Source organism: Gopherus flavomarginatus, chromosome 9 (genome assembly GCF_025201925.1).
Source record: "Gopherus flavomarginatus isolate rGopFla2 chromosome 9, rGopFla2.mat.asm, whole genome shotgun sequence".
Classification (NCBI taxonomy): Eukaryota; Metazoa; Chordata; order Testudines; family Testudinidae; genus Gopherus; species Gopherus flavomarginatus.
Window position 1 is genome coordinate 57,129,707 of NC_066625.1, and position 26,807 is coordinate 57,156,513.

A 26,807-nucleotide genomic window follows, 5' to 3' on the forward strand; every position below is an offset into this window, starting at 1 on the left:
CTTTGTAATCTGACCTAGTTTCCACTTTTTATATGAAGCCTTTTTATTTTATAGGTCACGCAAGATCTCGTGGTTAAGCCAAGGTGGTCTTTTGCCATATTTTCTATCTTTCCTAACCATCGGAATAGCTTGCTTTTGGGCCCTTAATAGCGTCCCTTTGAAAAACTGCCAACTCTCCTCAGTTGTTTTTCCCCTCAGTCTTGATTCCCATGGGACCTCACCTATCAGCTCTCTGAGCTTACCAAAATCCGCCTTCCTGAAATCCATTGTCTCTATTTTGCTGTACTCCCTTCTACCCTTCCTTAGAATTGCAAACTCTATGATTTCATGATCACTTTCACCCAAGCTTCCTTCTACTTTCAAATTCTCAATGAGTTCCTCCCTATTTGTTAAAATCAAGTCTAGAACAGCTTCCCCCCAGTAGCTTTTTCAACTTTCTGAAATAAAAAGTTGTCTGCAATGCAGTTCAGGAACTTATTGGATAGTCTGTGCCCCGCGGTGTTATTTTCCCAACATATATCTGGATAGTTGAAGTCCCCCATTACCACCAAATCTTGGGCTTTGGATGATTTTGTTAGTTGTTTGAAAAAAGCCTCATCCACCTCTTCCACCTGATTAGGTGGCCTGTAGTAGACTCCCAGCACGACATCACCCGTGTTTTTTACCCCTTTTAGCCTAACCCAGAGACTCTCAACACTTCCATCTCCTATGTCCATCTCCACCTCAGTCCAAGTGTGTACATTTTTAATATATAAGGCAACACCTCCTCCCTTTTTCCCCTGTCTATCCTTCCTGAGCAAACTATACCCATCCACACCAACATTCCAGTCATGTGTATTATCCCACCAAGATTCAGTAATGCCAACAATGTCATAGTTGTATTTATTTATTAGCACTTCCAGTTCTTCCTGCTTATTACCCATACTTCTTGCATTTGTATATAGGCATCTAAGATACTGGTTTGATCTTGCCTCCCAGCTTTGTCCTGACCCTCCTTTCTCTCTGCCATTATAGCCCATGCTCCCTCCTGTTTCCAACCCATCTCCCAGGTCTTGTTCCCCACTTACCTGTGGGGTTTGCTCACCTGTCCCCGTCGAACCTAGTTTAAAGCCCTCCTTACTAGGTTAGCCAGTCTGTGCGCAAATAAGGCCTTTCCCCTCCTCGAAAGGTGAACACCATCTGTGCCTAGCAGTCCTTCCTCGAATAGCACCCCGTGGTTGAGGAAGCCAAAGCCCTCCTGGCGACACCATCTTCGCAGCCAGGCATTCACCTCCACATTGTTGGTTGTCACATTGTGTCAGGGTTATATCAGTTCATCATAATAGTACTAGTGAACAAAGTACTGGTGAAATCCTGGCCCCAAAGTGAAGTCAATGGTGAAGCTCCCAAACTTTACTGGAGCCAGTATTTCACCTCTTGACTTTATTATTCTAATTTTATTAAAGTGATTTTACTGTGGTTCATCTGCAAACAGTGGAATCAGGTCATTGTGGAATAAAACAAGCCATGCTGTAGAGTCTATTATTACAGTGTAGACTATGAAAAGAACTTTGATAAATCAGAAAGAAAAGCAATTTTGAAAATATCCAAAGGCTGAGAGATTCAGGTGCAAGAATCCTGAATCTCATCTACATAAATATGCACTGACATTTCATCTGGAGAAGGGGAGTGAACCAGCACAAAGATGTAATCCAGCCTTAATTCTACACTTCAAGTCTGGAGAAGACTGCCCAGGACATTGCACAAGAAGAAATCATTAAAATAAACATAGGAAAGTTTAAAAAAAAGTCTATCCGAAGAGCTTTGTTTACAGAAAAATTTAGAAGGGTTATTGTAAATACAAAGACTTGCTGTTTGGCCTTAGGCTAGCGACTATCTTAAGACACCAAGGAATTGATCCTGCACCATTAAAGTCGGTGGAAATTTTGCTACTGAGTTCACTGAGAGCTGCCGCTGCTCAGCATCTCTGAAATTCATACTTCAGGGCCGTGATTCTGATCCTACTAAATAAAATGATCTAAACTCACTACCTAATAATTACAGCACCAAAAATCAAATGTCACTTTTGAAAATTTGGCCTTTAAATTCTGTACCTCAGTTTCCCTGTTTGTAAAATGTAGATAATGATACTTCCATCCCTTTCTCACAGGAAGGTTGAATGCATTAATTACTGTTTGTAAAATGACTTAAAAATTAATAGGATGAAGGTTTATTAGTCTCACGTTTAACTTCCTAATATTGTTGACAAGTCTTTGACCATTTTTTCCATCCCCAGCTGTTCCAAACTCCAGCCCCCAATGTTTCTATTTCACTGCTCTCTCTTCTCTGCTTCCTCCTCTTACTCTACTTCCCATAATTTTTTTTTTAATTTCTACAGTTTATTTTACTCTCTACACAAGCAAACGTAAGTAGATTTAAATGTGGCTCAGCACAGAAGTAACAAACTAAGACAAATAGTTAAAAAAATTCATACAGGTATATCCACCAAATAAAACACATAACCAGCACAAGATATGGACCAGACTAATTTTTTTTTCATATTTAGGGACACTGTCCATTACTTAAATTAAACAACCTCCCCCGCCCCCCAACCCACCCACACACACACCAAAAACAAAACCCAAAACATTTTCACTTCTGGCTAAGTTTTTTAATCTATTATGAGATTAAAAAAATATTTATCTAGCATTTTTTCAATGTGTTTATTTATTTGTGCATTTAATATGTTCTGTCTATATTCAGTTTCACTCTTTCCCATCAATTTCCCATTAGTTGTACGGGTCTTTTACATGGCAGTGGGGAGAGAAAATATTTTTATAAAACAGAAAATACCAACATAAAACCATAAAAATTAGGAGTGGCACCTGAAGCTACTTTTAACTCATTTTTAAACACTCAGTAGATTTCTGGTTAACAATTTCCCTTACAAAAACACTTCTATTTTGGCGTCCACTCTCTCCAATATCAGGAACAACTCCCAATAGCCTTAATGAGAACATCACAGGAACACTGAGGGTTGAATAGAACCTTTTGGTTATTTTGTTCTCACCCTCTGTACAAGTGCATTATTTGATCTGTGGCAGACACGTTTTTCTATTCTTCATAGTGCTAAGGTCCATGGATCTGTTACAATAGGATTTTCAATGTGGTGTACCTCCAGGGTCAGGAACAGGCTTATCTCTTTAGGTATGGACATTCCAAATGAGGTATATTATACATCCTCCATCTTCCCCTGCACTCTATGGTGTGGAGAAGCCTTCTGATAAAAAGTGGCATTGGTTAAAGACAAGATAACTAATATGTTAAATTTTGGTGAATTTATATATTGATGGTCATGTGACCATCTATCAAATCTTAATACAGGGGAGATAACTTCTCTGGCCTAAGATTGTCAGTAGTCCTAAGGATTAGGCTTTGATGCTTAACAGAAGAAAGAATATTTTTTCACTTAACTCTAGGAATGAATACTAGGACAGCTTGAAGACTACTTGTCTGAATTAGAAGCACAGAACTGGCTCTCTCTCAACCGAGAAAGCTTCCAACTTCAGTACTTGTCTGACTGGATATAGTAGCTATAGGCAGTGTATTTTAACGGATATGAAGTACTATGAGACTTTCAGGAGTTCAATCTATAAGGGTTGTTGCCCTAAGGAAGCACTTAATGTTGAGATTCACACAAAACTCCCTTTACTTGAGCATGCTGCTAACACTTCGACCTTCTTGCAGGGACACTCTTTATATACTTACATTCAGCCTTCCTGGAGACTCTCAAGGCTATGTTTCACTTGTTTAACATTGTAATTAAACTACAGACTTTGCACCAGCCTGCAGGGTAAGTTCCGGGGCAGCTACAGACCTCCTAAGCCTGGGGTTCTCAAAACTGGGGGTTGTAACCCTTCAGGGGGTTGCAAGGTTATTACATGAGAGGTGGGGGTCGCAAGCTGTCAGCCTCCACCCCCAAACCTTGCTTCACCTCCAGCCTTTATAATAGTGTTAAATATATAAGAATGTGTTTTTAATTTATAAGGGAGAGGTCACATTCAGAAACTTGCTAGGCAAAAGGGGTCATCAGTACAAAAGTTTGAGAATCACTGTCCTAAGCATAGTTTCACAATACTCTGTACTCTGCCTAAAAGTCTATCCTCCACTTCTTTTGGTTGGTTGGTTTGTTGTTAATATATTTTTATTATTTGATCCCCTAACTCTGATTCAGATAGCAGGCCTTCCCTCACAAAAAGGAAGAATTCCCTGTTGTGTGTGTGTGTATGTGCAGGCATGCCCAGAGGAGTCTGCACAAGTCTCTGGCCCAGTTCTTTTTGCATGGATCTGCCACACTGAACTCTGTGAAGGTGAGCAGGGAAAACACCACTAAGTTTAATTAATTACCCTTTGGGAATTTGTCTTCATAATCCTGCTTCAGATGGGGGAGAGAAACTGGGCTCAGAGACTGCTCCAAAAATATTTCAGGTGGCTAGCAATCTCCCTGTTTTCAAAGGGGCTGGGACATATTGTGTCCTCTACCCAACATGGGCCCTTTTTGGGTCTCTCAGGAAGGTACAGGCCTGAGGTTCAAAGATGGGCTTTCACAGAAGCTGTACCCCTCTCTACCACATCGGAAGTAGATCAGCCATATGGTTGTGTGTTTTCCCTGGAGGTGGCAGCCTGGGAATCCCAGGACGCCTGTTATAGAGGTGAGGTGGCAGCTAGAAGAGGGAGACAGCCCCAAAGACATCTTGCTGCAGTCTGTGATGTTGGCAGAGTCTGTGCTATGTACATTTACAGCCTGCAGGGAGATAAAGGGGAGGAGGAGGTGATTGACCTTCACAGCTGGGAGCATGGTTGCTGGTGAGGATTATTGGGATTTAAGTGTAATCTACCATCTGGCACACTGCCTCTCTGAAGTCATTCCCATTGTGGAGAGAGGGGTGGAGGAGCTGCTTTCCCCTGGAGTCGGCTATTCCACTCCTGCCCAGCTTCTTTCCTGCCTGAGGAAGGATAGATTGAGGTGATCCTGCCCAGTTTGGGCTGTGAGGAGGAAGCTGCACTCTGCCCATAGAACAGCCAAGCTCCCACAAAAAACAGTAGGTAAGAGGGTGAGGCAGACCACACAGACCTTTCCCTTTGCCTCTGACTTTTTTCAGTCTAACTCACTCCCTGAAGCCTGCAGGAGCACCAACCACTGCAAATGCCTCCAAGCGGAAGCACAGTTGAGGGGCCAATCTCCCCACAAGGCAAATTAAGTCCTGTGACACCGCTGGGAATTAGACACATTTTTCAGCCAATCTGCTAGTCAGAAATTTGAAATAAAGTCTGGAATTTTCCACAGAAAAGCTTCATAGCAGGGACGCCTGGTTGAGCCACTGGCCACTGCAGAGGCAGATAAATCTGGCAGGAATTTCAGAGAGAGAGAGGCATTCTCCTGCTGTCCGTGACTGACAGGTCTGTTTCTGTACCCAGGATGCAAGCAGGTTGAAGTACCCATTGTAACTTATCTTTGGACTTTGAAGAATGGAGCTTCAGATGGTGAAATCTGCAGCTACAAGGGTTGAATAAATGCACTAAACTTGTTTTATATTTATCCAATAGCAATATAGCCTCAGGCTTGCACCTGCATACTCTAATTAATTATAAAGTGCCTCTTTAGACACACGTGGTATTGCATCATATTTATATACGCTAACTGAAATTTATTTCCCCTTGTTTGGAATTTCTGAAGATATCTCATGAAGTCCAATTTGGAAAAAAAACTAGTGGCAAGAACTTTCCCCTCATTCTGTTTCCTGACTGCAGCATGGAATACCTGCTGAGTGTAGATCAAGGATGCCTCATCTTTGCTGATTTCTAAGAGTAGATTAAAACATATTTAATTGTCAACAATTTGAAGCTTATATAAATCTTTTTATGTCTTCATCCTGAAATCTCAGAGTGATTTACTGTGAAGTGTTTGTAGATAGATCATGCAGTAAAAGTAGCTATATACATTTGGTATGATATAAACTGAAATAGTAATGAACAGTAGCTATATAATCCAATGTTGGGCAACTGGTCTCCTTATCAAAGGTGATGCTAGTTTTATATAGATTCGCATACTAAGGGAGACAGCTTTCCAAATGAGTCATTGTGCAGTCAGTTATCAGAGGGGTAGCTGTATTAGTCTGTATCCATAAAAGCTTTTGTGGGTAAAAAGTCCACTTCTTCAGATGCATGGAATGCAAATTACAGATACAGGCATAAATATAAACAACTCTTACTACTACCATGTGCAAAATCTGTTTACATGCTACTTGTTTTACCTGTAAATTACAGTGAAATTTTGACTTGTTAACTGGCCTCGTAAAAAGCTCAATTTGGCCTTCAGACCAACAGAAGTTGCATCCATATGTCTGAAGGCAGAACAGAGCCTTCTACACTCCCCCACTATTGGTATTCCCTGCCTTTTAGACAATCAAGGTGCTGGGTTTGTTAAATTTTTAAGGTAGCTACTTATAAACCACTACTTATAAAAATAATGGATCTAGGTAAAATGCTTTGCCGTTCTCATATATACTGTGATTCAGTATTAAACATTCTTTTACCTTTAATATACTCAGTTGAAGAGTATATTTAGTAAGTGTTTTAATTCTCTCATTTCCAAAGACATTTTCTAACAAATATAATGAACTCAATTTTAACTCCCTGTGTAAATGTAGCCAGAATCAGCACGTTTGTTCTATCAACAACATTATTGTGCATATATATCAGGGATCGGCAACATTTGGCATGCGGCCCATCAGGGAAAGTCCCTGGCGGGCCAGGCCAGTTTGTTTACCTGCTGCATCCGCAGGTTTGGCTGATCGCAGCTCCTAATGGCCGTGATTCACTGTCCCAGGCCAATGGGGGCTGCAGGAAGAGCGGCCAGCACATCCCTCGGCCTATTCCGCTTCCCGCAGCCCCTATTGGCCTGGGATGACAAACCACAACCAGGGGGAGCTGCGATCGGCCGAACCTGTGGATGCGGCAGGTAAACCAACTGGCCTGGCCCGCCAGGGCCTTTCCCTGATGAGCTGCATGACAAAGGTTGCCGATGCTTGATATATATTCTGAATAGCAACATCCTCATTCACAGCCTACCAGAGCAAATTCTTCTTTTAGAAACAGAAATAATCTGCATGAGGCTTAGGAGGTTGTGCTGCATAATGATAATCACCAGGTCAGGAAATGTCCACTCAAACATGTGGACCACTGTCACTGACCCGTGCATCTCACCATGGAACACTCTCCTGAGGCATCTATCACAGAGGACCTCTGAAATGGCTTTTCTGCATTTTTGTTGTTTTGTTTTTATGGGGAAGAGCCAAAGTCAGGGCAAAAGACTCAACTTACGGCTTGTTTACACTTGGAATGCCACAGCATTTCTGTGCCATTGTAGCACTTTGGTGTAGATACTGAAGGGAGTGGTTCTACCATCGCAACAGGTAATCCACCTCCCCAAGAGGCAGTAGCTAGGTCAAAGGAAGAATTATTCAGTTGACCGAGCACTATTTATACCAGGGGTTAGGTCAGCTTAACTACATCACTGAAGGGTGTGGATTTTTCATACCCCTGAGTGATGTAGCTGGGTTGACCTAACATTTTAGTATGGCCCAAGCTTTAGTTTTCTCTCTGACAGCAGTTTCCTAATATGCACTGTGTTCACATGGGAGCCAGAAATTACTTTATTACAAGGAGTCTGAAAACAACTAAATAGCTACATTAGAAAAAGACGCTTTTAGAATGGATTCAAGTGAAATTGGCTGGCCTTCTCTCTCCATCTCATGGCTTTCTCTTCCGTAAACCATGAAAATCCTTTAGGATATCCTTAGTACTTACCCTTCTCTTTGGTACTCCTCATCCAAATTTGACAAGAGCTGGGACCCAGCCACAGAGAGATCAAGCGCAGCAAGGGGTAAATCTCGATAAGTGAAGTTAACAAGTTGTACAGGAGCTAAGCTTTTAGTCTCCTCTTCTACTTGTTGTGAAATTATCTCAACTTCTGAAACTCCACCTTCTATTGTAGGCCTAAAAATGGTGAATAAGGAAATGGAAACAAATATAAGCAGTAAGAAATGGGAAATTTCCACAAGTAGCAGGACTAACATTTCCCATAATGAAGGCAAAAGGCTTGATTACTGGTATTTGTGTGTCATTTTTGATAATACACGTGGAGAAATGTTATATCGTGCCAAAATCTATCCTCATCTGTGAAAGGTCGCTCCCACTGAGGTTAATAGGATCCTCACATGCACACAAGGGCAAAATTGGATTCAGACTGCAGAGCTGAAGCCTTTTCATGCACATAAAATATAAATATTCAACCAACACACAAAGAAACAAACTGTGAATTACATAGCAAAGTATACTTGCAAACTAGAAAAGAGAATCAATGACATGAAGGCATGTAGCTAAACCCCCTCCTTTTTGTAGTGAGATCAGTGAACAATGGTCAAGCATTTTACTAACCAGAGTACAAATCACTCTAAGGCAGTGATTCTCACACTTATTTGACTGGGCTGCCCTTCTTGGTGTCTGTAGTTGTTTATGCCTCCTTCCCGAGTACATATACCAGCACCCAGTTCTGAAGGCAGATCAGAGAGCAGCGGCTGCTGGCCAGGCACCCAGCGGCAGCAGCACAGAAGTAAGGGGGGTAATGAGAAAAGTAATATTCATCAATATCACTTTTCACAACAGACTTAGTGCCCCATTGCTACCCTTACTTCTGCGCTGCTGCTGCTCTTCTGGGGCTGACAGCCAGAGCCCCGCTGCATTGAGGTGAGGGATTGAGGCGTTGATGGGAGAAGAGGGGAAGGAGAACCCAAGCCTGGGCTGCCTCCTGGTGAGAGATTGAGGGGGTGGAGGGAGGAGAGCCCAAGTGGTGGTGCTTCAGCTGTTAGCCCTGGGGGACAGGGCTTTGGCTGTCTCATTTATCTCTGCCATCTCGGCGTGCATGAACTTTCTGCATGAGCCAGAGCCAGCCAGGGCTGACAGCCAGAGCATTTTTTTTTTTTAAAGAAGCACACAGTTTGCCCCTCCCTTGACACATTCCTGTGCTTCCACTGGCAAGCCTTCCCCATGGTTTGAGAACCAGTGCTCTAAGGTAATACATACATTCTATTGCCCTTCATTGACCTCTGGTCAATATTTAGAAAAGTTCTGAATGCTGCCACATCTTGCCCTACTCAACCAGAGAAAGGGTTGCTAACGCTCTAGGATTTTCGAGGAGAGTTATTGAGTAAGAAGAGCAATAAAATTATAGGAGGATCCCAGATAAATTCTTCCCATCCATATATGTGTAGAACATAATTTTAAAACTGGTTATGCATTCTCTGTCCTTCTTAATGTTAATGGGAACTCCATGCACACATACAAGGGTAAAACCACCATGTATGTGTGTCTATATGACTTACAATAAGAAACCACTTACTTAGAGAAAAAATAAGTTATTGCCCAGTACTTAATATATAGTGTATGTGATGGACAACTTTGTTAGTGTAGAGGGTTTGCCTGTCAAGTCCCAGCAGGGACAGATTCTTTACGGATTCCAGTGAATGCCTCTCTTTCCATTTGACTCACACTGTGTTGTAACCATAAACCTCTTAGCTTTAATCTGGGAGAGCTTGTTAAATTCTGAAGAAATGCCAGGCTATCTCATTCAAGTTTTCGACAGATAGGTGTGATGGTTGGGAAGGTATTTTTCTTTCTTAGGGATACAGTTAAAAAGTGCCTTACATGCAACTTTCCTTTCTTATTTGACTGCAAAAGTTGCATTGATTTTTTTAAAAAAGAGCCTATTATAATCCTCCAGTTATTCAACCAACCTGAATAAGACTTCATCTTTCTCACAAAACCTGAATAATTTAGAAGAGCTCTTGCCTAAATTGTGTGTCTTGTAAGAGTTTGGAGGCAAGAACATAAGATGTGGATGAAGAAGGATAAAAGTCTAAGCTGAAGAGGTGGGAAAAGGCAGTATTGCTCAGAGTCTAAGCATTAGAATTACAATGGAGTAGTACCACTGCACGGATTACCTGGGAAGGTCACTTTAACAATGTGAAGACACTATTATGACTGAAATAAAGGGCTTGCAATGACCTATGATTGTTTCACACAATCATAGAAATTAGTGCAAAAGATCCTTTGGGTCATCTAGCCAGTGTCTCTTTATTTAGTTCTTTGTCCAATATAATTTTACATGTCTCAAGGAATGAAACTTTTACCACTTCCACTGAAAATTATTTCACTGTCTAAAAAGATCTGATCAGTAGGAGATTTTTTTCTGGTATTTGGTCAGACTTTTCTCTTCTCTGATTTAATGCTTTTGTACCACATACTAACTGAAGATGCTGGCTTGTATTTTGGAAGTGGACCACAGTCTGACTACCGGTATTATAGAACAAACTGAAAAGTGTTAGAGAAGCTCTTTCAGCTTCCAACTGTTCTTTTTTTCTTTAAACCTTTTGGACTCTTAAGTAGATTAAATGAGAGCTAGATAATGAAGTGACAGTGAAAAAGCAAATGAAACAGTGTTGACAAATAGTCTTAACGCAGGCTTGTTGGCAGGAAAACAAAAATTTCGATAGACCTGAAAATAATTTTATATATTAGTTATTGGTAATTCACTATTAACAATATTTCAGAAAAGTTTACAATATTCATTTAGTTGTTTTTGCACTAATTCTGGGACCACAGACAACTGAGCAAATCCTGCATCTCTTATCCCAAACTTAAAATTCTCTTCCCAGCAATACTGATGTAACCTTCTTGAGATCAGGAGAATTTGGCACAGAGGGTTTTACGTGAATGGGATTTGACTCATTGAATGGAAAAGCATTTGTAACTTTATCATATGGTACTTACTGAGGATTGGTCATGTTGAAAGATGCAAATAAATCAGCAGTTGTTCCAGTATTTAACTAACTTCAGCTCCTCTGCAGACAATTTTCAGCATTTCAAGGCAAGGTTTCTACAAGAGGTAAAATGTATTATCTAGAACTCAGTTGCAGTTAGTGTAACATTCATTTTCATACAATGTAGTTTGTACAGCAGTTTTTTTCCCCACAAAAGCCACCCACCCACCCCTTTTTCTGGTGACGCTTTTATTCTGGGTTAAGACTGCCTCATCACAGAACTTTGAAAATATATTGTAGCTTTTCAGACCCCTACGCACACACTCTTAGATTTAAATAATATTACAGGCTTGGCTTTAAACAATCAGAAAATTTAGAGTGATGGGCAAGGTCTTAGGAGCAGATTTTCGAAAGAGGCGAAGAGGTTTAGGAGCATAAGTCCTCACAAAGTCCACTGAGCTTATTCTCGACATACTATACAGACCTGTACATATGAGAGTGTTAGTTAAGGTGAAAGGATTTAGGAGCACAAGTCCAAATAACTTCCGTGGGACTTGTGCTGCTAAATCCCTTAGCATCTTTAGGAAAGCTCTCCTTGGTCTTGACTCACACTCTCATGTATAATGATCTGTCTAGTATCTAGAGAATGTTTTTACCTATCAAGCTCATAAACCTGTTTGGCTAACGGGCAATCTTTGCCCAAGGCCAAACATATGCCTGTGCATTTGTGCTGTATCACAGGACTGAGGTGCAACACCAAAACTGTAATGGACAAGCTTGCTAGAATGAAGCCATTGGTAGCAGCTGATGTGCCTTGCTGTCACAAGCACTAATATTCAACCCTAAATTGTAAAAAACAATGTAAAAGTCCAAAATATAAATCTAAACAAAACAAGCCACTACCCTTCTAAATTAAGTATTTGGGAAACTATAGTGATAAAAAATAAAAATGAATCTGAGTGATATAATGAGAGACTTTTAAAAGCTGTTTCCAGGGTTATACAGTGCATGTGATTAGCCACAATGAAGTTAAGGAGACTGTTGGTGAAAGATAAAAAATGTACTCTTATTAATTAGGAGTACATTAAAATGAGTGCCACACAAATGTATGAAGTTAGGGTATAGCTGACATTCACATTGAAAAATTGCCATTATTGTACTAAAATGTCTCCTGAGTTTTAAACATTACTAAAATCAATTACAAATTGCATCATTCAAATCATTTAGGTATCCTATACTTCTTTTTCCAAAAATTCATAATATAAGCCAAACTTTTATAGGATATGATAAAGATGTTTAATATACTGACAGTATGAACCTCAGCAATCCCTTAAAATCAAATAATTAACCTAAAATTGCTAGTACAACTACTAGAAGTACTACTATAATTACTAGTACAGCAATTTCCAAAGCATTATTTCATATACTGCATGCCTGTAACACAATAAAAGCCAATTAATTTATTCTTAGATTGCCTATATGCTTGAGTATTCAAAAGGCTAGGGTCTAAATCTTAACCACTTTACTCATGCAGGTAGACCAACTGAAATTAATGGAAATATTCATCTGAATAGAGCAAGCATGATCTGGCCTTAAAATAATAAATAATTGTATAGACTAACATATATACCATACTGATCTAAGAAACTTGCAATTAAAAATCTGATTATAAACAGAATTTGCATATGTATTTAGATAAACTCATTCTGATGCACTGCAGGCTGATCCAACACTCATTTGAAGTCAATGGGAGTCTTTTCATTGGCTTCAATAGATCTTGGCTTAGGCCCTAGCTATAAGTTTGTTCATTATGCTCCTAAAGCAGCAAAGCACTTACTTAAGTTCCATTGACTTTAGTGAGATTTAAGCACATGCTTAAATGATTTGCTGAACTAGGGCCTATAGCAGGCTAAAGGTAGAGACTATTGTAGATAAGGCTACAAAACACTTCCCAGGATGAGCTTTGTATTGAGAAGCTCATAGCTCCCTAAAGTTTCTACCTTTCAGGTTGAAATTTTCTAACGTGGTATATTTTTAAAGGAAAGTTTGGTCAAAGTCCCATCAACTGTTTTTGAGTGATGGGAGGATAAAAGAAAGGAGATTTGACTACAGACCACCAAATCAGGAAGAAGTGGATGAGGTATTTCTAGAACAAATATCCAAAACACAAAACCTGGTAGTAATGGGGAACTTTCACTACCCAGACATCTTTTTGACAAATAATATAGCAAAACATAAAATTTCAAATAAGTTCCTGGAATATATTGTGGACAATGTTTTGTTCCAGAAAATGGAGGAAGCAATCAGGGGAACAGCCATTTTAGATTTGATTTTGACCAACAGGGAGGAATTGGTAACAGATCTGAAAGTGGAAGGCAATTTGGGTAAAAGTGATCATGAAATGATAGATTTCATGATTCTAAGAAAAGGAAGGAGTGAGAGCAGAAGAATAAGGGTAATGGATTTAAAAAATAGACTAACAATCGCAGAGAACTGGTAGGTAAACTTCCATGGGAAAACAATCTAAGGGGAAAAGGAGTTCAGGAGAGCTGGCAGTCTCTGAAGGAGACAATATTAATGGCACAACTGCAAACTACCCCAAAACAAAGTAAAGATAAGAAGAACCGTAAGAGGACAGTATGGCTCCATCATGAGCTCTCTAATGACCTAAAAATCAAAAAGGAATCATACAAAAAGTAGAAACAAGGACAAACTGCTAAGGAGGAGTACAAGAGAATAGCCGAAGCAGGGCTGGTGCAACCCATTAGGCTACCTAGAATTGCTGCCGAAGAATGAATGAAAAGGCGGTGGCAATTTGGCGGCAGGTCCTTCCCTCTGAGACGGACTCAGGGACCCACCGCTAAATTGCCACCAAAGATGGCGGTGGCAATTTGGCAGCAGGTCCTTCCTTCTGAGACGGACTCAGGGACCTGCCACCAAAGAAGCAGTGCTGGTAGAGCTGCCGCTGAAGCTGTGCCGATCGCGGTAGAGCTGTGCACCTCTGCTTTGCGTGCCTGAGGCAAGTGCCTCACTCACCTTGCCCTTGTTACGGCACTGGCTGCGGCTGCTGGGCAAAAACAGCCCTCCTTCCCAGCCTCAGCTCTGTGGCTGCTGTGGCGAGGGAGAGACCCCCTCCTCCTTCCCAGCCTCAGCTCTGTGGCTGCTGTGGCGAGGGAGAGACCCCCTCCTCCTTCCCAGCCTCAGCTCTGTGGCTGCTGTGGTGAGGGAGAGACCCCCTCGTCCTTCCCAGCCTCAGCTCTGTGGCTGCTGTGGTGAGGGAGAGACCCCCTCCTCCTTCCCAGCCCTAGCTCTGTGGCTGCTGTGGTGAGGGAGAGACCACCTAACTCCTTCACAGCCTCAACTTTGTGGCTGCTGTGGCGAGGGAGAGACCCCCTAACTTCTTCCCAGCCTCAGCTCTGTGGCTGCTGTGGCGAGGGAGAGACCCCCTCCTCCTTCCCAGCCTCAACTTTGTGGCTGCTGTGGCGAGGGAGAGACCCCCTAACTTCTTCCCAGCCTCAGCTCTGTGGCTGCTGTGGTGAGGGAGAGACCCCCTCCTCCTTCCCAGCCCCAGCTCTGTGGCTGCTGTGGTGAGGGAGAGACCCCCTCCTCCTTCCCAGCCCCAGCTCTGTGGCTGCTGTGGTGAGGGAGAGACCCCCTAACTTCTTCCCAGCCTCAGCTCTGTGGCTGCTGTGGTGAGGGAGAGACCCCCTAACTCCTTCCCAGCCTCAGCTCTGTGGCTGCTGTGGCGAGGGAGAGACCCCCTCCTCCTTTCCAGCCTCAGCTTTGTGGCTGCTGTGGCGAGGGAGAGACCCCCTCCTCCTTTCCAGCCTCAGCTCTGGGGCTGCCGTGGCAGGGGAAAGACCCCACCCTCCTTCCCAGCCCCAGCTCGAGGGCTGCCGTGGCAGGGGAGAGACCCCTCTCCTTACCAGCCCTAGCTCAGGGGCTGCTGCAGCGAGGTAGAGAGGGCACATCCATCACATTAGAAGGTAAGACTACTGATATTAAAATATGAGTTGTGTGCTTTTATTTGTAGAACAAAAAAACAATTATTAAGGTTTTTTTATATAGCGCTTTTATCCAAAGTGCTTTACAATAGTTAGCTAATGGTACAAACAACATTTGGAAAGATCATTAAGTGGTCTGCTGAGACCCTCGGCAATTTTCAAGTGGTCCGTGAAGAAAAAAAGTTCGAGAATCATTGATTTAGAGTACCAATTGATCTGGGGTAAGTGACTGGTCTCTTGGGACTGGAAGCAATCTAAATGTGATGTGATTTTTGGTGTAAGTAACCATTTTATCATAGACTCATAGGATGGGAAGGGACCTCGAGAGATCATCTAGTCGAGTCCCCTGCGCTCTAGTATTAACTCTGTCATAAACAGATAAGTAAGAGTTAATAGAACAGAAGTACTTCATATCTCTTTTGCCTGTAAAGGGTTAACAAGATCTGTGAGCCTGGCTGTCACCTGACCGGAGGACCAATCAGGAGACAGGATACTTTCAAATCTTGAGGGAGGGAAGTTTTTGTGTGTGCTGTTAGAATTTGGTTGTTGTTCACTCTGGGGGCTCAGAGGGACCAGGCGTGCAACCAGGTTTCTCTCCAATCTCCCTGATACAGGTTCTTATAGATTCAAAATAGTAAGTACTAGGTAGATAAAGCGAGTTAGGCTTATGTTTGTTTTCTTTATTTGCAAATGTGTATTTGGCTTGAAGGAGTTCAAAAGTGTATTTGGCTGGAAGGATTTTAATATGTACTTGTATACTTAGGCTGGGAGGGTATTCCCAGTGTCTATAGCTGAAAGACCCTGCAACATATTCCATTTTAAATTTACAAAGATAATTTTTACTGTTTTCTCTCTTTAATTAAAAGTTTCTTGTTTAAGAACCTGATTGTTTTTTTTAATTCTGGTGTGAGACCCCAGGGGACGGGGTCTGGATTCACCAGGGAATTGGTGGGGAGAAAGGAGGGAAGGGGGAGAGAGAGGCTAATTTCTCTCTGTGTTAGATTACTGTCTCTCTCAGGGAGAATCTGGGAGGGGAAGAGAGAAGGAGGGCGGAAGGTGCATTTTCCTCTCTGTGTTAAGATTCAAGGAGTTTGAATCACAGTGATCTTCCAGGGTAACCCAGGGAGGGGAAGCCTGGGAGAGGCAACGGTGAGTGAAAGGGTTTACTTTCCTTGTGTTAAGATAAAGAGGGTCTGGGTCTTGGGGGTCCCCAGGCAAGGTTTTGGGGGGGCCAGAGTGTACCAGGCACTGGAATTCCTGGTTGGTGGCAGCGCTACAGGTTCTAAGCTGGTAATTGAGCTTAGAGGAATTCATGCTGGTACCCCATCTTTTGGACGCTAAGGTTCAGAGTGGGGAATTATACCATGACAAACTCGATCATTCCTAACAGGTGTTTGTCTAACCAGTTCTTAAAAATCTCCAATGATCGAGATCCCACAACCTCCCAGGGCAATTTATTACAATTTATCACAAAGTCCAGATTGTCTGGGTGGCAAGATAGACTGGAAAGTCTAAGTGGACTGTCTGTGACTCCACGTTAAGACTGGTATAGTTATCCAGGAGTTCACCTTTGTCACTGGCTTGGTGAAATCTAATTATAGAACATACCACGAGTTTGAGGTGCCTGCCCTGTTTTCTGACAGTCTGCCCTGAGCTAGGCACTCACAGTTGTGAGCCACTCCAGATAGCGTGACAACAAGCAAGGGACATAAAAGTAATTAAGAAAAGGTTCTTTAAATACAAAAGGAGCAAGAGAATGACTAAGGAAAGTTTAGGCACTGTATTTAGTGGGGAAGGAGAGCTAATAATGGATGACATCAAGAAAGCTGAAGTATTTAATGTCTATTTTGCTTCAGTATTCGCTAAAAAAGTTAATGGTGACCAGATACTCAACACAATTAGCATTAACAAGAGGGAGGGACTACAAGCCAACATAGGGAAAGAGCAGGTTAAAGAATATTAGATAAGTTAGATGTATTCAGTCAGCAGGACCTGATAAAAGTAATCCTACAGTACTTAAAGAACTAGCTGAAGCAATCTCAGAACCATTAGGAATTACTTTTGAGAACTCCTGGAGGATGGGTGAGGTCCCAGAAGACTGGAGAGGGGCAAACATAGCACCTATCTTTAAAACGGTGAAAAAAAATAGGACTCAGGGAATTATGAACAAATCAGCCTAATTTTGATACCTGGAAAGATACTGGAACAAATTATTAAATCATCAATTTATAGGCATCCAGATGATCTAGAGTATAATAGGGTTACAAGGAACAGCCAGTATGGATTTGTCAAGAACAAATCATGCCAAACCAACCTCATTTCCTTCTTTGACAGGGCTACTGGCCTAGTGAATAGGGGGGAAGCAGCAGATGTGATACAGCTCAATTTTAGTAAGGCTTTTGACACAGTCCCACACAACATTCTCATAAGCAAACTAGGGAAATGTGATCTAGATGAAATTAGTATAAGGTGGGTACAAAACTGGTTCAAAGACTATACTCAGAGAGTGGTTATCAATGGTTTGCTGTCAAACTGGGAGGATGTATCTAGTGCGATCCCACATTCATTAAGCTGAAATCATTAAAATACTAGCCTGCACCTACTGAGAAAAGGTCTGGAGCCAATACACAGGCTTCAATTTGATGTAAAGCATGGTTTTATCATCCAGCCTTCCCAATCTTATACATAGTTAGAGAAGTCAGATTTGTCATGTATAGACTCCCTGGTATCATAGGTTCAAATCTCAGCAGGGTTGACTTAGCCCTTCATTCTTCTGGGGCAGATGAATTAAATTCTATACAGTTCACTGTGTGTCCTTCTCAGAGAAGACCTTAAAAGTTCCTATCTGCTCTGCCTGGATATTATATATGCTATGGTACTAGAGTAGGGGTTTATGCTGGTGCTATTACCCAGAACTCTTCCCTGTTTGAGTTACTTTGTTAACCTTTACGGTTGGCCATACAGTGGACTAACTGACTGTTGCCTTCCAACCAAGAGGTGGTTGAATTTCAGTGGGACTATATGTATATGCTACTTTTTGGAAAGCGCTTTGGGATGAAAGATGATACGTAACAGTAAAAAGTATGCAAGAATGTGTGTATATTGCATACCCAGATAGTAATCACGAAAATTCAAGAGCAGTCTTAAAACTCTGTACCCTGGTACTTTTTCATTACGAACAGGATATTTTATTACACAGCCTTACTACATATATGCAAATACAACAAGCTCTGTGTGCACTGTAGAACTAAGAAGAGGGAGGGAGAGAGAGAGAGAGAGAGAGAGAGAAGAAAGGATGAGGGATGGGAAGGTGCAATTTAAACATTCTGAACCAAAGTCTGTGCTAACTTGTACTCTGTGGAGCTGAACTGAGGTCACTGTATATCAAGAGCACACAGCCCAGGTTTTTTATATATATATATATGCACACACACACACACACACACACACTAACATTCCTTTGAAAGTACATATAACACAGTTCTAGATTCTTGTACAAAAGAATACACACAAGAAATGAAAATCTAAAACAGAACTATTTACCTGACCAAAGCAACAAAATTCAATCTCCACCACCCCATCCCCATATCCCTGCACACACCAGCTGTCATAAACAGATAGCTAAGGGTTAATGTCTCTTCCACCTGAAGCACCTGACCAGAGGACCAATCAGGAAACCGGATTTTTTCAACTCTGGGTGGAGGGAGTTTGTGTCTGAGTCTTTTGTCTGTCTGCCTGCTTTCTCTGAGCTTTGGAGAAGTAGTTTCTACTTTCTAGTCTTCTGTTTCTAAGTGTAAGGACAAAGAGATCAGATAGTAAGTTATATGGTTTCTTTTCTTTGGTATTTGCATGAATATAAGTGCTGGAGTGCTTTGATTTGTATTCTTTTGAATAAGGCTGTTTATTCAATATTCTTTTAAGCAATCGACCCTGTATTGTATCATCTTAATACAGAGAGACCATTGGTATGTATTTTTCTTTCTTTTTTTATATAAAGCTTTCTTTTAAGACCTGTTGGAGTTTTTCTTTACTTCAGGGAAATTGAGTCTGTACTCACCAGGGAATTGGTGGGAGGAAGAAATCGGGGGGGAGATCTGTGTGTGTTGGATTTGCTAGCCTGATTTTGCATTCCCTCTGGGGGAATAGGAAAGTATTTTTTTTGTTTCCAGGACTGGAAACCGAGAGGGGGAGTCACTCTGTGTAGGTTCACAGAGCTTGTGTCTGTGTATCTCTCCAGGAGCACCTGGAGGGGGGAAGGGAAAAAGGATTATTTCCCTTTGTTGTGAGACTCAAGGGATTTGGGTCTTGGGGTCCCCAGGGAAGGTTTTTTCAGAGGGACCAGAGTGCCCCAAAACACTCTAAAATTTTTGGGTGGTGGCAGCAAGTACCAGGTCCAAGCTGGTAACTAAGCTTGGAGGTTTTCATGCTAACCCCCATATTTTGGACGCTAAGGTCCAAATCTGGGACTAAGGTTATGACACCAGCTTTGCAAAATCTGTGGAGGAAAATGGAGAACCCTGGCAGCATGCTCTGAAAGCAAATAAATCCAGCAAGAATGCCAGGGTTGCTTTACAGAGTTTTCCCATTTTTCAACTTCTCTGTGACTTTGAAGCATTTACACTAATAGAACATACATTGGGAAGGTTTTTTTTTTTTACTAGAAACATTAGGCTCTAATCTCAATCGGTGAATGAAAATTATACCTATTCCAAAGTTAAATGGGAAGTGATGGGAGCATCAAAATTCTTGCTATCCCTGTTAGTCAATCATAAGTAAGTCATGGAGCTATCTAGAAGCCTAGAGGAAAAGGGAAATGGATGGAGTCATCATAGGAGAGGAGGAGCGGTTAATCACCTAATAGTATCGCGCTGGGATCTTTTAAAAAAGAAAGAAATAGACTGGCTCCACGTACCTCTGGGTATGAACCACAGATGTGTCAAGAAACTTCATGATCAACAGCATGGAAGGTAGATGAGAGCTTAAAAAAAAGGAAAAAGATAAGATCAGCATGGTCGTGACCTTCATTCACTGTCAGGAAAAGATCATTAAACAGCACTATTAGTCCAATTTATGTATCTTACTGAAACCTGAAATGCTACTGCATGGAGTCAAGAAACTCTGAAAATTCTGGAGGCTGTCTGATTTACCCTGTTATAATCTTCTCAATCAGCCCAAATAAAGGTTCAAAACAGGTCCACAGCTGGAAACATTTTCCACATCAAATGATGCTTCAAGAATGTTTCTTAGAGGCTGCTCTTCTGAAGGGAGGCATTAAGAATCTTCACTGACAGAAAACACAACACTTCCTTGCTGGCATTCCTCTGTTAGGAAAAATTTGGGTCTAGTTTATAAACTACAGCCTGCAACTCTGTCACCACTTCAGTGAGCAACAATGACCTCAATTCAAGTAGAGTAGACATAGAATGTATTCCCTCAAGACACGGCTTTGCCACAACAGAGGCTCAGTAACAGATCCAAATGATTTCCTTCAGCAACATAAAATCCTCACAACTGGAAGGGATTCCACTTTACAACTGTGTGACAATAACTAGGATTTGGCAGGGCCACTGCCCCAAACAGTTCTGCAGTTTAGGACTTTACAGATGCTGTGGTGGCGGAAAGAGTTTTTACCAACTCCTGTACAGATATCACTTAAAATTTAAAATAAATATCTCCTCTTACAATTGGTTAGGCTTGACACATGATTCTCACCATCAGGGCTCTAGTAAATACATTTCTCATTCTAAATGAATGCTTTTTGAAAGTTTGAAGGAAACCATGCAGTTGGTTTTCAGTGTAAGAAGATGCTTTCTATACTTATTACATTTTTAAAAAAGGGGTGTATTCGGAGAAGTCAATTTTTAGAACCCCAAACATGGCATGTAGGTAGTCCAACAAGATGAACCCTTGTTCCGAAAAACCAAACCAAAACTGCTGTTTAGAAAAAATGTATGAGCATTAAAATATCACATATTGGGCATCAACAGTAAATGAATTTTGTTATCACTTTGGAAACATGCTGGCGTACATCAAATGTTTACACTGCAGATTCCTAATCCTTCTGACAGCTCTAATGTAAGGAATTCCAGAGGAGTCTGCAGGGAAACAAGCGGGATTTCAGAAGGTTTCATATTAAAAAGAAAGGGAAAGCAAGGGTGGATTTTGCAATTGTTAAGACTTTACTGGTCAACAAGTGTATACACAGTACTATATTACAAAGAAAAAAATATATTAAAAGATGTTTAAGTTGGAAAATCAAGCACTTAAACATTAGGAAATGCCAGATTTGCAGGCGCTCATACAGCTCTACCCCTTTGTGGATCATCCTGTGCCCTGAATGAACCAGAATGCTGTGGAAAAATAGTATGTGATCATGTAATTAAAGACTATCTCACAATCCATATACACAGGTTATTTGTATGTAATTTCCCAGTTTTTTTAAAATGTAAAAATAAATTCTGTTATGTACAACTGTAACAATCCCTCCATTGTGAATCATTATCAAGGTTTGAACACAAAACTTTCAGCACTGCAGCACAGCTTGAGGTACAGGACCTAACGTTAGCTAACAGCAGGAGAAGGTTATCATCTGCAGTAGGAAAATAGGATTCTGGTTCCATGTGCAGGGTTCAGAGGGAGCCCAGTCCAGCCCTTTCTCTTTCCCACTCCTTAGGAGCTGGAGTGCTTCTATCCCATGTTGTGTTTCCAGAGGGGAGGAATGGGCTGGGGCTATGTACACTTAGTCCAGGACACTTATGGAGTGTATAACAAGTGGGGTTCCGCAGGGTTCTGTTTTGGGACCGGTTCTGTTCAATATCTTCATCAACGATTTAGATGTTGGCATAGAAAGTATGCTTATTAAGTTTGCGGACGATACCAAACTGGGAGGGATTGCAACTGCTTTGGAGGACAGGGTCAAAATTCAAAATGATCTGGACAAGTTGGAGAAATGGTCTGAGGTAAACAGGATGAAGTTCAATAAAGATAAATGCAAAGTGCTCCACTTAGGAAGGAACAATCAGTTTCACACATACAGAATGGGAAGAGACTGTCTAGGAAGGAGTATGGCAGAAAGAGATCTAGGGGTCATAGTGGACCACAAGCTTAATATGAGTCAACAGTGTGATACTGTTGCAAAAAAAGCAAACGTGATTCTGGGATGCATTAACAGGTGTGTTGTAAACAAGACACGAGAAGTCATTCTTCCGCTTTACTCTGCGCTGGTTAGGCCTCAACTGGAGTATTGTGTCCAGTTCTGGGCACCGCATTTCAAGAAAGATGTGGAGAAATTGGAGAGGGTCCAGAGAAGAGCAACAAGAATGATTAAAGGTCTTGAGAACATGACCTATGAAGGAAGGCTGAAGGAATTGGGTTTGTTTAGTTTGGAAAAGAGAAGACTGAGAGGGGACATGATAGCAGTTTTCAGGTATCTAAAAGGGTGTCATCAGGGGGAGGGAGAAAACTTGTTCACCTTAGCCTCCAATGATAGAACAAGAAGCAATGGGCTTAAACTGCAGCAAGGGAGATTTAGGTTGGACATTAGGAAATAGTTCCTAACTGTCAGGGTAGTTAAACACTGGAATAGATTGCCTAGGGAAGTTGTGGAATCTCCATCTCTGGAGATATTTAAGAGTAGGTTAGATAAATGTCTATTAGGGATGGTCTAGACAGTATTTGGTCCTGCCATGAGGGCAGGGGACTGGACTCGATGACCTCTCGAGGTCCCTTCCAGTCCTAGAGTCTATGAGTCTATGGAGGGATCCCAGCCTGGGTCTTTTCCCACAAACCCAGGAATTGGGGGAGCACCTGCTCAATTTGGTGCCCCCTCAGAGAGGGAGGGATGGTGATGGGATTCTGGGGCAACCTGCCAGGTATAATGCTGTGGTGAGAGTTGGAGGGAGCTCGATATGGCTCACCACTCCCCACTGCTGCTCCAGCAGCAACCCAGGATTCTCAATGCCATGTGTGCCACTGCACCTTCTGGGACCTTCATGGCACCATAAGCCCAGAATCTTTCAAATGTTTGTATCAGAGGGTAGCCGTGTTAGTCTGGATCTGTAAAAGCAGCAAAGAATCCTGTGGCACCTTATAGACTAACAGACGTTTTGGAGCATGAGCTTTCGTGGGTGAATACCCACTTCCTCAGATGCATGTCAGACATGCATCTGAGGAAGTGGGTATTCACCCACGAAAGCTCATGCTCCAAAACGTCTGTTAGTCAAATGTTTGTGTTCAGTTATTATTTTGTCATGCTTCCAAAATGTTCCTGAAAAAAAAACAACACATACCAGAGCAGGGAAAATCATGATTTTTAACAATCTGTATCTTAGCTACAGCTGAACAGAATTTCATGGGACAAAGAAAAGGCACTTCTATAGCCTGAGGGTTTTCTCTCTACTGAATTTTAAAGGCCTGCTGCAAATAATAGAGGTGTTAGAAAAAGTAAAGCCTTAAAAGAATTTTTTATAATGGAAACTGTTAAGCAACCTAAATATCAAGGTCACTACTAGCTCTCTCAGAAGTAAGCTTATTAATCAGGGCAAGCGTTGGGATCTGTTGGAGCTGTTACTCAGGGATAGCATCCTCTTATTGTCACATCATCCCTCAAATTTCCAAACTGTCACCTGAGGTGTATTTTATTTTGCTTCAGTAAATAACACTAAATTTGCAATGACATGCTTAAAAAGTTGGTTTTACTCATCTTTCTAAAGGTTAGCAAGTTTGGGCTGGTTTTAGTGGCAGCATGGGTGGCCATCTGAGACTACCTAGTGTTCTGTGGTTGCTGTCCTGCCTAATGAACGTACTGATCAGTGTTAGGTGCTGTGTTGCCAACTCACACAATTTTATCATGAGCCTTCCGATATCTGATGCATTACTTAAAGCCCCAACTCCTCAACTTACGTTTAAAACAAGTTTCAAGCCCTCGTGGCTGCAGAGAAAAAGCTTGAATATATGAACTGAGTGCATCCTGAAGGCTCCAAAACTAGAAGGCAAATACAAATAGTCCAAAATTTATTTATTTCTTTTTTTAAATCTCACGATTTTTGGGGCCCAGATCATGATTTCTGAATGTCTGGGGTTGGCAATACCGTAGATGAAACACTTGGGTAAAATGCATTGCTGGTGTAAATGAGTGCAGTGCCAACTCAACCTCACTGGAGTTGCATTTGCTTGGGCCAACAGAGAATTCAGTCTCTGATTTTATTTCTAGTCCTTAGCTCATTCCCTGGTGATCCAGGAAATTCATATTACTCAAAAAAGTCACCATCCTGCAACCATGTCTTGTGATCTTCTCAGCTCTCACAAGTTGATCAAGGTAAGCCTAGTCAGTGTTTGGAGGGAGTACTAAGGTAAAGAGGATTCCACAGAAAAGCCATGTCTTGTTATGCTAGACTGCTATTTTTTCTTACACCGAAGTTTTACCTACAGTTCTGGGTTGCACTTCTGCTTAACTTTTTAAGTATTTTCAGACTTATTTTTTAGAAACAGTTAACTGTACATATGAGGTGAAAATCCTGGTCTCATTGAAGTCCATAGCAAAGATCTCATTGATTTCAATGGAGCCAGGATTTCATTCATGTTTTCTAAGGTTAATGCAATGTTAAGGTTGCCTTTTGTTTTCTTTTTATTCCAAGGGACTCTTCAGTCCTGTTGGAGCCTTGTGGCCCCCACTGTTCCTTGTTCCCAGACTGTCCCCTCCAGAGACCCCTGTCCCTAATCACCCCCAGGACCCCACCCCCTAGCCAGCCCCCCTGCTCCCTGTCCTGACTGCTCCGATCCCTAGCCACTCACCTGCGGCGGGAAGCGGAGTGACGTGGCCCCAGCCTGCTCTGCTTTCCTTGCCCCGGCCCCGGGAGTGTCAGGAAAAGGTCCTGCACTCACCTGCGGTGGAAAGCAGAGCGCCGCCACCTCCCAGCTGTGGCGCTCCGCTTCCCGCCGGCAGTGAGTGCAGGGAGGTGGGGGAAAGGCTGCCCTCCGTACTCACCAGCGGCGGTTGTCCGGGGTTCTCTGCTCGGTGTCCTCATCAGGTTCCCTTCGTTCAGCCCTATGACCTCACTCCCGATCCTGTTTTTTCATTAGTTGCCCCCCATAATTACTTGGTGTCCCAGACCTGTGGGTCCTCCTGTTAGGCTGGGGGGAGGTCCTTTAGAAGTGGGTGGGCTTTGCCCGCCCACCCCCACTGGATGCCAATAGGACTCACCGGCGGCAGGAAACGGAGTGATGCAGCCCCAGCCCGCTCCGCTTTCCTTGCCCCAGCCCCAGCCCTAGCCCTAGCCCTAGCCGTGTTGCTTGGGAGTGGGGGAAGGTCCCGCACTCACCTGCAGTGGGAGGTGGAGCGCCACGGCTGGGAGCTGGCAGAGTGGAGCAGGCTGGGGCCGGGCTGTCCCACTTCCACTGCTGCCAGTGAGTGCGGGGGGTATCCCTTCCCTCAAGCCCCCTCCCCCAGTGACACAGCTGGGGCCGGGGCAAGGGAAGTGGAGCGGGCTGCTCCCAGCCTCCCGCTAATCCCCCGGGCAACTCTAGGACTGCGGGGCCCCCAAAATTGCTCCCCCACAGCTCCTGCCTCCTAGACCCTGGGAGGGAGGAGCCCCTGACCGCCCCCGAGACCCTCTGCCCCTTATCCAACCTCTCGGCCCCAACCCGGCACCCTTAACATGCTGCTCAAAGCAGCGTGTCAGAGGTTTACCTCGTTCTATGCGAACCTGTGTTATATCGGGTTGTGTTATATCCGGGTAGAGGTGTAGTTCCCTGCATCTGAATACATTTTAACAAATCCCACCCATGAGAGGCAGTTAAATACAATATTCATATTACAGACAGGTAACTGAGACAGGGGCTGACTTTTGCTTGGTGTCATACACTGAGGATGGAGTCCAGCTATGAATATACCCAAATATCCGCATACCAAGTCCACTCTTCTAAATGTTGGACTACACTCTCTGCTCCCATGCAGAGCTGTATTATTAAACATATTTGGAAATTTATAAAAAACAAAAGTTAAAAAATTGCACTAGTAGACTGAATACTGAAGTGTGTTCCAACACTGTGTGCAGCACAATTTTTGAATTATGACTAGGCTTTCAAATTCTTCTCTTTATAAAGGTACAGGGAAGTCAAATTCAATATCTAGAAGTGAAGCTTTTACATTAAAAAACACTACACTGCAACAGAAACTTGCTGCTGTTGGAAAATAGCTAGGTTACCTCATCTTTCATAAATGCTATGGGCATCTTTCTAGCAAGGATACATTTCATTTGTATGAATTAGTAGTTTTACTGTATATCTTAATGTCAGCTGCATAATGGCACATGGTCAGCCTATTAATATGAAATACACTGGTCTTCTCCCAAATCTAAAATAACTCCCTGTAGTTTAGTTTTTAGTGACAAATAGCCTGGTGGCTTAGATTGTAAATTCACAAACAACTACTGCATTTCATCGTGGTGCACATATTACATATTGTTAATCAAAATCTTGTATCCTGCCTCAGAAGGTGAAGCAGCCCACACCATCTATATGGCCTAAAGTGCAATACTCTACATGACAGTAAAATTCTTTCCTGACTCTTGCAGATCACTTTACATCTCTACCCCAACTGAGTTATGAAAGATTACATCAGAAGGGAAATGCACATACAAAGCACATCTTTTAGGTCTAGTTTCCTTCCCTGCTCACTGTTAGCGAGTTGGGTGTCAATACCTAATGCTTGTACTTAGGAATGAGACAACGGGGTCTTTTTGGGGGGAGGAATAGAGAAGGGAACTAATTTTGAGACCCAGCTCTTGCCTCCTTCCTTCCCCCACAGCAGCTCCACAGGGTTGCTATATAACTTTAGGGGACTACAGGAGAGAGGAGGAGCAGCAAGATACACAAACAAGCTAGAATAAAAGCCACTTGTGGTGGGAAGGGGCAGCAGGGAACGCATTTGCATGAGCTCACCGCC

General features: G+C 42.4%; 1 protein-coding gene across 3 annotated transcripts in view; it reads right to left on the minus strand.

Annotated features, from left to right (window-relative positions):
- TMEM266 (transmembrane protein 266) overlaps positions 1 to 26,807 on the minus strand; it is a 127,298-nt gene that overhangs the window by 76,979 nt on the left and 23,512 nt on the right. For 2 of the 3 annotated variants that reach the window (XM_050967009.1, XM_050967010.1), the window contains 3 exons: positions 19,776 to 19,841; positions 10,870 to 10,975; positions 7,849 to 8,037 (listed from right to left, as the gene is read on the minus strand). In XM_050967009.1, coding sequence (XP_050822966.1) covers positions 7,849 to 8,037; positions 10,870 to 10,883 — 203 coding nt within the window. In that variant the 5' untranslated portion in view covers positions 10,884 to 10,975; positions 19,776 to 19,841. Of the gene's footprint in view, positions 1 to 7,848; positions 8,038 to 10,869; positions 10,976 to 19,775; positions 19,842 to 26,807 lie in introns of those variants that run through there. The other variant, XM_050967011.1, reaches the window with a different exon arrangement.